The following is a 12,683-nucleotide window of genomic DNA, read 5'->3' on the forward strand; positions in this document are numbered from 1 at the left end:
TTTTATATTTTTAATGAAAGATTCCTTAATTAGGACACCTTCAAGTATTCGTGTACCCCGTAGCATGATCATGTTATATATCTCAACCTCTTTGCTGTCTATATATATATATCACCGTTTGTGCTGTCCATATATATATATATCACGGAAAATATATCTTAAAATTACTTAAAAAATTATTTTTTCCATTTAGGGAATATGCCTCTAACCAAAACTATCCTATAGATTTTAATTTGATTATTTTCAAATGATAGCGAACAATTTTAGGGTCGAAAGTTGGATTATGGGTAATTTCTATGACGATAAAAATATGTACCTTATTAGCTACGGTTCATCTTAAATTCTGATAATTAATACTTAAAAGTGATTGCATGTCCCTAAATTATAATTTTCACTCCACATTGAACTTCAAATTTTTAAATGTTTCAATTTTATCTTCAAACTACGAAAGTCATTTTAAATTAATCTCAAAACTTTTAAAAATTATATTTCATCCCCAAATGACATGACATAAATGATAATTAATATAGGGTTTAAATAAAATAATGATCTAACTTTCAATTTCATTCTAAATAATGATTTCAAAGACATAATACATTATTAGTTATCATTTATGTCACATCATATTATTACATAATACACATCAATATTTACAAAGTAATTAACAACTTTTATAACAATTTTATTATCAGAGGACATATGATTAGACATTAGAGCCTATACCACTATTTAGGGATAAAAGTGAAACATTTATCTGGTTTGCTCTTCAAATAACCAACTACGCTAGCTTTTAAATTTTATATGCATGTATTCAAAAAAATAAAAATAAAAAAGTTACATGCAGGCGTACTTTATAATTAAGAAAACTAAATAAAGAAATGAAGCGCTTGTAAAATTGAATTTTTTTTGTTAATAATGTACCTAATAACAACTTTATCTTTCCCTTTGCAGTGATATGTTCGGTTCGACTGTTTAAGGCAATGGAATATAAAGGGGAGGGAGAAAACAAATTCTCACTAACCCAACAGATAGAAGACTCTTCATGAGACAAGGAAACCGAGGAGAATTATCGGAACCGAGTTTGGTTTTCACGTCGATAATGTCGGCAACGCCTTTCCTCACTGGTGACTTGCTGCTGCTTCACTGGGGTGTTTAGTAGTCATCTGGTGTACTGCATGCACTGTGCTTTGCAACTCCTCCCATATGGCTTTGTAAACTATCCTCTGCCTGTTGACGGCCGATTGTCCGTCAAATGCGGAAGAAACAACGTCAATGCTGCAATAAGGAAGGTTGATTCAGTACAGAAACCGTGCAAACTGTTAGGCCAAGTACACTGTAAGCTCACAAAACATGTAAATCACACTCTGCACTATGAAGTTCAAGAACAAAGGCAAGTCTAGATTATCACAATTTGATACTCAAGAAAAGAGATGTGAAACTATGAGAGTTGCTTAACTGCACATCTGATTTTTAATCCGAAACAAACCTTGTATCCGAAAGGCCAGACAGTTTGTAGAGTGATTCAAACATACATGTTAGCGATCCTATTTAATGATTTACATGTTTTTCAGCAATAAAGCAAAATGCCATACAGATATGTTTAAAACAGACTTCCAACCCTCAGCGATCTTCTTAGAATCAAAAAGAACAGGTAAAAGGGTGAGCTTGACTTTCTTTCAACCCTCACAATTTTTGGTACTTCAACATGACAGCCATCGCAGCTTTACTGTAACATTTAACTACAACTTCCAATAACAGTAGTAAGAACGAAGCAAGAAGCTTGTGCACCTCTAACTAAGCAGTTTGGCCAATCAACCAATTAAACAAGTGAAAATGGCTTACCAAACATGACGGCCATCTCCAGACATCTTTTACAATGACTGGTTATGCATTCAAATGTTCCTTGATCTGGGGAAGCAAATTAAATGCTTAACTCCAATAAGTATAGACAATAACTATACAATCTATATGAACAACAGTGAATAAGCAAAATTAGTAGTTAAAATGCGTAGAAGTAAACAAGCTGGTGACTATACTGAAATTATTGAATGAAAAGCTCGAAACACCAAGTGAATAAAGGCTATAGCAATTTAGGATAAAATGAACAATATCATTCAACTAGAAATAACTGACATTTCAGACGTATTTACTAGAATTCAGATTAAAACATTTGACCAGATAACATGAACAACTCTCAAGCACATCGTTCTTGTAAAGAAAATTTTATTTTGTAACAAAAAAAATTTCTAATTTTTATATTGTCGGCTCTAGCCAAGCTGATTGCAGCTTGAACATAATAAACTAATTTAGAAATCCTCTTATTTTTCATACTCTCTAAATATTGTTTCAATCAGCTATACATAGATATTAATTTGACCAAATTGACAGCAAATCAAACTTTATAGCCTAACATAACTATTTTAACTAACAATTGCAGCTCAAAAAAAAAATAAAAACTGAACTTCCTCATCTCCTTGGCCTAAACAGAAACAAGTAAATAGCAATTACGGCGAGGGAGAAAAATCATATTTTGAATTAAACCAAAAAGAGAAGAAGTATAAAAAGAAAGAGAAAACATATACCTTTTTCTCCATAGATTGAACGAGAGGGGAGTCAACAGAGCCAGGATCGTTAACTTTAGTAGCTTTTATCGAAAATCCGCGGTGACCCAAAATTCCAAACCTTGTTTTCATCGTCGTTGATTGATTTATTAATGTTGGAGGACCAAAAGAAGCTTGAATCTGAACGGTTTTTGATTGCCAAACGTGTGGTTCGAGAGGAAGAAGATTCGTTATAGGAGTGCGAAAAGGGAGGGAAGGATTTAAGTAAAAGATTAATTTTTATTGATGAGAAGAAGAAGATGGGGCGAGTAGTTATTAGAGTCTTCGCCATTGAAGAGGTTTAAAGGTGGGAAATTAAAGCTGTTTTTTTTGGACCATTTTTTTGTTTACGTCACTGAAGAAGAAACGGGTGGTGAGGATGCAACACCTCAGTCGAGTTCGCTCGGATTCGCTTTGTAGGCTTCGATAAGTTTGGGTGAATATGATAAAAGAAAAAACTTGGGTAAAATACCATATTGGTCACTTTTATTTCAATTTTATTATTAATATTTATTAAAAATATATTTTAAATATTAAATAATTTTTAAATGATAAATATTTTAAATTATATTAAATAATTTATTATATATTATTTTATTTATTAACAATTACTTAAATTATATAAATGATCTTTTTTGATATTAATCAATTATTAGATCTAGTGGAGTGGTCAAAAATTTCTTTTTAGCTCCAAAAGATTTAGGTTTGGGTTCTTTGAAATATCCGGTGATGATTCGAGGTCTGAGGGTTTTATACCGTGTTTTTGCTTGATTTGTGGGCTTGGGTCTTAATTTTCATTAGTACTCATAAAATCATCCATTCAAAAATCATTACACGAATGATTAAGTCATTGAGATAACGTCTCTTATCAAGTATCGCAAACTTTTATGATAAGTACAAAGAGAATATCTTTTGTCAAATGTGACAAGTCTTCATGACTATGTAAAGTTAAGACTAATTTAATAGTTTTATGATCAAATACAAAGAGAATGTATTTTATCAAGTGTGACAAGTCTTCATAATTAAGTAAAGTTAAGATTAAATTAATAGAATAATGATCAAAAGTATAATGTAAAAATTCACTTAATTAATATGTCATCATTTTCGTCAAATGTTAACGGTTAATAATTTGATAACAATTTAATAATTAAGTGATCTAATTGAAAAATAGTTTAATGATCAAAATAAAAACAATTTTATAATTTAGCGACTATACAGTACTTTACCTTAATTTATGTTATACTTGTATGTTTTTAATTTTTATTGGAGTTTGGTCACCCTTATAAATAAAGGTTTAATTAGATTAATAATAATGAAAAAAAATCATTTTAAGATGAGAAGATCAAACCACGTATATATAATATTTCCACTCAAATATAGCAACACAAAGATAAGTTAGCATACAAATATATAATTCTACAACATGAAGAAACGAGTCCCACACGATTTCGTTTTTCTAAAGGGGAAAAACCCTAATAATAAGGAAATAAGATCGTTCTGTTGATCTGAATCCCTAAACATATAAAATGTCCTAGCTTGAAAATGATAATATAAATTGTACATGAGCTAGACTTGAGATTCTCCGACCTCTTGTATCCATTAGGTTTTACAAAGAAGATGAAATGAAAACCGATTTTTGTCCACTCCCATCTACTGGCTTTCCCTGCAACATTGCATCTAATTCTTTCACAAATATTTCCATAGCTTGGGCCGGTAATGTAATCGGCAGCACAATCCCAGACTCTCCTTTCTTGTTCTTGAATGGTATTAAAAAGCTTGCCAGTCCAGGTATTGCCCCTACTCCACCCTTAGCCGGACCGCCATACACCGCTTTACCCCACCCGAAATCGACGTCTCCGAACCCGGCACGTGTCACGTCCGAGACCAAGTAAGATCGAACAGCGGTGAAATGTGGTCTTCCCTTAATCACCATTAAATCTGCGACTGATTTCATGTATTCTTCCGTTACGTCATTCTTGGCTTGTTTCACAAGCTCTAATGAATACCCTAATGGATTTTGACAAAGTTTCCCTGCTTGTGCTACTGCCACCGGAAACGCGAATGCGTTCCCATAATACCCCGAAGGTAATGGAGGATTAAACTTGGAACGCGCGTTTACAATGCAGATGATGCGCACCTCTTCCTCGGGGTTAGCTTGAATTGCGATGGTTCTACAACGCCATAAGCAAGCAGTCAATAGCTCAAAAGTCGAACACTTACTAACGTGTTGTGGCACAAGTTTGCGAAGTGCTGAAACTTCAGTGGGGCCGAAGAAAAAGGATCGATGGACCATGTCGTCGTAGGGAACAATGGTTCCCTCTACTTCGTCGTACTCACGGTGTTTACATGCGACTCTTGGTGGATCTCTAGCTGCTAAGAGATGTCTTTCCCATACGGGTGGGATCGACGGGGAGAGCCAACCACGAGCCACTTCTCCTACAGCGGACATGAATTGGGATATTCCGGCAGCATCACTCATAGTGTGATTTAGACGGAGTGCAAAAATAAAACCACCACATCTTAATCGTGTCACCTATGAATTAAAATTGTATAAACATCATACTCAAACATAACATAAAAACGTAATATGTATTCATAAAGTCTAACTAACATTTATTAATTTGAACTCATAAATTTTTATAGTAATATTTTTCAAAGAATTAAAGTTATTGACAAAAAAAAAACGAATGGTGCCTAGTTACACGTGACTCGTGCTTTTGTATGTTTCCAATTGATTTTTCTTTTCCTTTATATAAAATTATAAACTCAATTTACGTGGAGGAAATTCTTTTATGAATTGCAGGCTTGGGCCCCATCTTGAAATGTATACACGAATCCAACAGTTAACATACTAGATTCACAAAATAAATATATATTAATATAAAATTATTTATAATTAACTCAAGGAAACTTGTCTAATCTTTCAAATTTTATATTTTAAAAATATTTTTTTATACGAAAGTTGAATTGTCTCAATAAATGTTGAATATAATAGTGCTATATATATTACATTTTCAACCAAAAAAAAACGTACGTTGAAATTTTGATTATGAAATAAAAAATAATAATAAACATATATTTTATTTAAATTATCAAGTTAAAAATTATTTTCGTCTCACAATAATAATTACATTTTAAATTAAAATTTTGATCAATTGAATAATTATTTACATTATTATCAAGTGGGTGGTCCTATGAGCATCGATAGTGTTTGGACTTAATGATAAAAATGGTGAGACAAAAGTAACTTTACCTATATAGTGATCGACAAACCTTTTTTCCCCCTAATATAATTGAAGTGGCGGACCATGCTTTTATGATACATCATTTCATCTTTTAATTTCCATTTTATATTAAACCTGAAATTATTTCTCTATAGAAAAAACTAAATTGCATATACACATAATTAATTAATTATAAATTTATCAAAATTTATTTATTTTTATATAAGATTTATCAATATTTATTAAATAAGAATATACAACATAACAACTATTATTAAGATAACGAACAAGGTAGTTTGTCTCGGAAAAGGTAGTATATAATTTTGTTGGCTTGATCCGATTATTATTTTAATAATGATATACTTTTATTTAATTTTATTTTTCACGTTACTCAAGTTTGATTTTACGGTTCGTCAATAGTTTTTCAATAGTTTGATCATTTTTTGTGGTTTATTTGTTAATGTAACCAGATTTGTTTATATCTATCTTTGTTTGAGTATTCTTAAATTTTAATATTTCCTTGTATGGTCCTTATGTAATCTTAAGTTGCTACGTTTATTTCAATAATTATAGAAAATTATCCTAATTATGTGTTTAATTTATGATTATATTTGTAAATATTTATTGTAATTTAGAATATTTTATATTTTGAATAAAATTAATAATTTCTATCCAAAGAAAAAATATTATGCTTACATAATATTGAGATTTATTTTTTTAAAAAAATTACGAGTACTAATAACCTATGAAAATAGATTTTGTTTTTTCAAACGTATACTTGTATTTAATATTTATATTTGAAATATGTTCAAATAGTATTTAGAAATCGCCCAAAATTTGAATAATATAGCTAAAAACGACTATAAAAAAAATAAGTACCTGAATAAGTATCAATGGACAGTTGAGCACATTAGCAGAACCCGGAACATCGTACAAGAGTTCCTCCAAGCAAGGGAACGGTGGTTGAAGTACATCACCGAACTGCTCAAGTGTAACATCTGCATCCGCTTCGATGAACATCAAGCCTTCTCCGGTGCAATCAACAATCAGTTTCCGCTGAGGTCCTTCTCTTAACCTGCCCGCAAACGGGTAATAAAACACCAGGGTTTGTGCAAGTGCCTCCCTAATCACTCTAACGGGATCTTTTCCTTGCATGGAATGATTATATCTGTAAAATTGGATAACCGGAATCTGAAATCGAAGACCTTCTTGATCATCGATATCGGATAATAGTTTGTACTCTCGAGGGGTAGGCTTAGCCGGAGCTATGAGTTCCGGTTCACGACGATGAACCTTGAAGACTAAGGAAGTTGAAGAAGTTGCCATGAGACCAAAAGGAAGATCAAGTGTGGAAATGGAGTAGGAGTGTTGTTGGGTTGGTTGAGTGCTTGTAAGTGTGGTATTTATAGGAAGAAATATATGGGCATTTCGTGATTTGTTGCAAAATTATTTTAGTGAAAGATATTCAAAGAAATGGGGGAAAAACACACATTTGAACGGTGTTGAGGTTGTTGAGAAGTTGCATCGTGGTAGGGTTGGTAAAACTGGTGTGAATTTCCGGGCAGCCAGTTGCTTGACTGACCCATTAAAGTAAACTTTATTGACTAGACTTGGAATAATTAGGCCCAATATCATTTTTTCTATTCCCCCACCAAACTATTATTTGTTTTATTTTGTTACTTTTCTTTTGTATCTATCTCCAGCCCAAAAAATTCTTAAATTTAGTTTCCACCCCCATACATATATTACATTACATGTAATTTTAATTTAAATAGAAATGATTTTTATTTATATTATTAAAAATAATTAAGACATATCATATTATCTTAAATAGTCCGATATTATAATAAAAATTAATGTTTGAATGATTATCTTAAATGATTATTTGATAATTATTTAAAATCAAGTGACAAAAAAAGGCTAATTACCCATAATTTTGTAGTAGTACCAAATGAATATTGTTCTTTGAGGGGATAAATACAAAAACCAACCAAACGAAATTGGCCGAGTTGGTTTCAAAGTGATGAATGCCAATAATGAAGTTAACAATAATTTCCACAAAAGATATTTTAATCCCAAACACAACATGGACTTATTCGATTCCGCAATCATCATCTTCAGAAACTGTTATTTTCTTCTTTGTTTTGGTATATAATAACAACAGTAGTAATGTTAATGGAGTTGATCGTTGTCCAGCCAACACTAAGGTCCAGTAGTAGCCAAGGAATCCTTACACAACAAAACGCCGTTTCCTAGAATTTGTCTGATATAACAACTTCAAGCACTTGGACTCGGTTGGAAAACTCATGGTTTGCTATATGACAAATTCGAAGTGGTATTAACGTAATAGAATAAAAAGGTGTTAGGTTGTTATCAAACCCCACTCTTCATCCCTCTTTCAATATAACAATTTTAACAACTTTGAAATGGACCATGGTTTGCTATATGATAAGTTTAAGTGAATATAAGGGTTGGCACGGATGGAGTTAGGATTCCAACACGAGAAAGGTAAAATATAATCTTTTTTGAAGTAGGGTTGGCACATTTATTTCTCTATTAATAGCAACCATGAGGTCTTGAAATGCCTCAGTAACTTTGTCGTCTTTTACCATCCTGAAAACGATGAATCTTTGCGAACTAGCTTCGTTGGGGTACTTTGGAGGTTTTGTGTGCACGAACAAACAATATTGCTTTATTCTTTCCAGAAATCGGCCTAAATTTGATACCAATTGATAGAGAATCGGTAGCGGATGATGATGATGATTGATAGATAGATAGTTTTCCTATGAACCCTCCTAGCCGCAATTGACTAGGAAAATTCGATAATCGGCTCTAACCAGCCCTTTTAATCACAATCGAAGGCAAATCGGAGTGTGAAAATCTCTCTCACAATGAACTTGAAAGAACTTAATGAAAAGAAACTTTGAAGGCATAAGACAATCAACACTTGCAAAAACAAACTCTCGTTGTATTATTAATCAAAGAAATCTACCTTTTCAAAGTTGAACGAAGCCTCCTTTATATAGGGTGAGAAGTCCTTGTTGTAACATGACTAATGAATAAAGATAATGTTTCGATTATATCATAATTCCTAATAAAATAATAATAAACTAAGAATAATTTTTAACTCAATCTTAATTCCTAATAAAATAATAAATCTAATCCTAAAAGATAATACATCATCCTATATTAAATTATATAAAAATAATCAATAAAAAATATTGAAAATTCATAATATTTATAAAATCTCATATTAATGTTGTATAGGAATTTATGCATGCGTTGTCTTCAGTAAAATAAACGTATCTTGAGTTTTCGATATCAGATTGATGCGATTAAAAATCTGTTGGAAAGCTAAGAGACAACTACTCATATCTCTAGAAGAAATGTTAACTGAATAAGATCAAAGTCCCATTTGAAAAGCAGTCACAAGTATTTTGTTATGCTATTCTTCTTTTCCAAGGTTTGTTCGTGTGGATCAATTAGAAGTGTCAATCTATCTTCCTTTGAGCCTTGTGATATATGTATCATCCTCCCTATCTTCAAAAAGATTCTACCTCGAATCTAGTAGATGTGCTTTGAATCTTCGGGACTTTATTCTTTGAATAGGTTTGAAAAATCATTAATCTAAAGATTATTCTTTGTATCATTATTCTTTGAATAAGGCTTTATTATTATAGGTTTCGGTGCATGTATCATATTTTAATATTAAGCCCCAGGTTTCCACACATATAGTGTTCTTAGATTAAACCCTGACTTACTTTCTCTAATGTTTTTATTTTCTTTGTCACTTTGACTAGTCTTTTCAAACTTTTGAGTTTCTTTGTTCCACCATTTTTCATTGTTTGCTTTTTAGATCTCCGTTTTTAGTCACTGCATTACTTTTTCAGTTTTGTTTCCCCAGCCCTGGTGGATTACACTTGGCTTTTTGTTGGTGACTTTGTTTCTCATTTTATTATCTATCACATTGCTAAAAAATATAATAATAAAAATTAAATATTTATTGATTTGATTTAATTATTATATTAAAATTAAATAGATGTTCGATTCAAATTATATTTAGATAAATTAAATTCAGACTGTTTTTAATTTGAATTACTTTCGGTTCAATTTGTATTCAGTTTTAGTTAATTTTGATTCAATTTCATATTGATCTAGTTAAAATTCAGATCGTTTCAATTCAATTCAATTTATTTTAAATTTCGAATTAATTTTAAATCATCGTGTTCAAATCTTAAAAGAAGATAATTATAATTTTATTCATTACAAGAAATTTATTAACCTTTATTTCAAACATTTTTAATTAAACAATAATATGATACTTTCATGTCTAAAACAACATTGGCGAAACTAAACATTATATGTTGAGGAGACCATTTTAAAAAAAAATCTTTATTCATTAATTAAAATATTTTAATATAAATTATAAATCAAAGTATCGTATTAATAAAAAAATATAAAATTTTAAAAGGGTAAACTATGTAAATAGTCCTTTTGTTTAAGGTCTGACCGACTTTGGTCATCAATTTAGAAATGAAAGCTAAATGGTCCCTTACATTATTAGTCCGTCTGGTGTAAGTCACACTTCTATTAATGTCCGTTAACCCCCTTTTGTTTAAGTCCCTAACATGATTAAGGGACTAAAATTGAACATGAGTTAACGGTTGAGGGACTAAAATCGAATGAATCGATAACGTTAGGGATCATTTCCCCTTAATTTTTAAATTGATGACCAAAGTCGGTTAGACCGAAAATATATGAGACTATTCGAATAGTTTACCCTTTTTAAAATTCATTTTTCACATAAAAGTTAAAGAAATAAAATATATCGATAATAATGTTATCTAAAATTGTGTCTATATTTTTATTTTTAGAGATGAAAATTTATGGACTCATATAATAAATATAGATTTTTAATAAAACCATAAATATAAATTGAACTAAAAAATATTTTTAAGAAAATAGCCTTCAACTGAAATAAAATTAAAAGTTGAATACTTGATAACTTAATTGAGATAAACATGTTAAAGAAGATGAACAACCAAACATGAAAAAACATATAATTTTGTTTGTATCTTTAAATTTAAAATGATAAAGGATAATATATTTTCATTTATTTAAGGATAATACAAAGAATGGATGTTAATTCTTCTAATAAATAATCTTTAAGTGGTTTCTAAATTCTAAACTAATATATATATATATATATATATATATATATATTTCTTTAGATAATTAAATTTAATAATTTATTACATACATTTTTACGAGACCAAATTTAATATATATATATATTATTTTTGGGTAACCTACACATTTAATATTTAAACTATTACTTTTATTTTGTTTTAGTACTTAAACTTTAGTTTATGTTTTAATTTGGTACCTCGCCGTTAAAAAATAACATAAACCGTTGATGTGTCATTTTAAAAAAAATATATCAATGAGGATGTGGTATTATCTTATTATGACACGTCAACATCATCGTTAAGTTTTTAACTACGGAGTATCAAATTGAAACATAAACTAACATTTGGTATGATTTTGAAAAAGTTAAAGTTTGAATACTAAAATGAAATAAAAATAATACTTTAAACACTAAATGTGTAATTTATCCTATACCTATTTTAATATTTTTTGGGGACCATAGCCCCACTAATCTCTTCTTTGTTTCGCCGTTGCAAAGCAAAACAAAGTTATCTTTTAGGTCAAAGGAAGAAAAATCAATTTCATTGCATGGACTATAAACTTTTTTATATAATTATATAAAAATATTTTAAAAAATAAAATAAAGCTATCTTTTAGGTCAAAGGAAGAAAAATTAATCGTTAATATTATTAAAAAAACTTTTCAAAGTTTCCTTAAACAAATAGAGATGGTTGGAATCATATAATTTCTATATATATATATATATATATATATATGCTTCATGAAATAAAAGGTTTTCTTTTGTTTATTGTCTTAAAAAATCAACCCTAATTGGAATTGGTTATCAGCAATTCTATATATAAAAAAAAGGTGTTGATTAGCCCATGAAATCGCCTCTTCAAATTGGAATTGGTTAACAACATTGCTTCTATATTAATTAGGAAGATGTCCATTTATATTATGTATGTACATACGTCTATAGAAGAAAATTTCATCATTTACGCGGTACATTAACGTTAGAAAGTAATCTAGACTAGGGGTGTTTAATGAGTTGAACACTTGTGAGCAGTTTGAACTCGACTCGTGCAAAGTTCAGTAAAAACTTGATTCAGATTGATTTGACTCGAACTAGAGCTTGACTTGAGATCTGAACGAGTTGAGTCAAGTAAAGTCCAACTCGACTCGATAAGTTTGCGAGCAGCTCATTTATTTTTTATATGATTTTTTAATAGTTATCTTAAAAAATTATTTCATTCAAAAAATTACTAATTTACTAATAGATAATAAAAAGGATGATAAATTATTACTCTATTAATTTTCTAATAAAATTAATAAACAACAAAAAGATTGTAACATCCTAAAAACCAGGTTAGTGACTAAAATGGAAGGTTTTTAAATTTGGTGATCAAATTATAAAAATTTAAAAGTTTAAGGATTTAATTAGAAATTTTATTTAAGAGGATTGATTAGTATATTTGAAAAGATGAAAGGGCAAAATGGTAATTTGACCACCAAGATAATTGTTTGAGATGGGATATATATGTTACACGTGGAAAGGGAAGTAAGACAAAAATTGGGTTCCAGAGTTCTCTTCTTCTCCTTCCTTCTTCATTCATGAAAACCAAAAATCAAAGGTGAGTTTTCTTGTTAGTTAATCTTTTGTTGGATTTTTGAGTTGGTTGTGAGCATTAGATAATACTTAAGCTTAAAG

General features: G+C 29.8%; 1 protein-coding gene and 1 pseudogene across 1 annotated transcript; both read right to left on the reverse strand.

Annotated features, from left to right (window-relative positions):
- Positions 1-1,045: 1,045 nt before the first annotated feature.
- On the reverse strand, positions 1,046-2,980 carry LOC120162296 (annotated as a pseudogene).
- Positions 2,981-3,975: 995 nt separating this feature from the next.
- Positions 3,976-12,681, reverse strand: LOC120162289 (benzyl alcohol O-benzoyltransferase-like). The gene is made up of 4 exons (XM_039172458.1): positions 12,672-12,681; positions 11,485-11,489; positions 6,704-7,189; positions 3,976-5,133 (listed from the first exon to the last, which is right to left on the reverse strand). Exons 3-4 carry the CDS (start codon positions 7,148-7,150, stop codon positions 4,207-4,209), a joined length of 1,374 nt encoding a protein of 457 aa, XP_039028389.1. The 5' UTR covers positions 7,151-7,189; positions 11,485-11,489; positions 12,672-12,681; the 3' UTR covers positions 3,976-4,206.
- Between the last annotated feature and the right edge of the window lie 2 nt (positions 12,682-12,683).

This window comes from Hibiscus syriacus, unplaced genomic scaffold (assembly GCF_006381635.1).
Source record: "Hibiscus syriacus cultivar Baekdansim isolate YM2019G1 unplaced genomic scaffold, ASM638163v2 tig00111402_pilon, whole genome shotgun sequence".
Taxonomy (NCBI): Eukaryota; Viridiplantae; Streptophyta; class Magnoliopsida; order Malvales; family Malvaceae; genus Hibiscus; species Hibiscus syriacus.

What these genes read in the sequence shown, in the direction of transcription:
- LOC120162289 (XM_039172458.1), bottom strand. Translation starts at nt 7,150, where the DNA reads ATGGCAACTTCTTCAACTTCCTTAGTCTTCAAGGTTCATCGTCGTGAA. An exon ending in GTCCATTGATACTTATTCAG is followed by an intron (nt 5,134 to 6,703) that starts GTACTTATTTTT and finishes TTTAATTCATAG; the next exon opens with GTGACACGATTAAGATGTGG.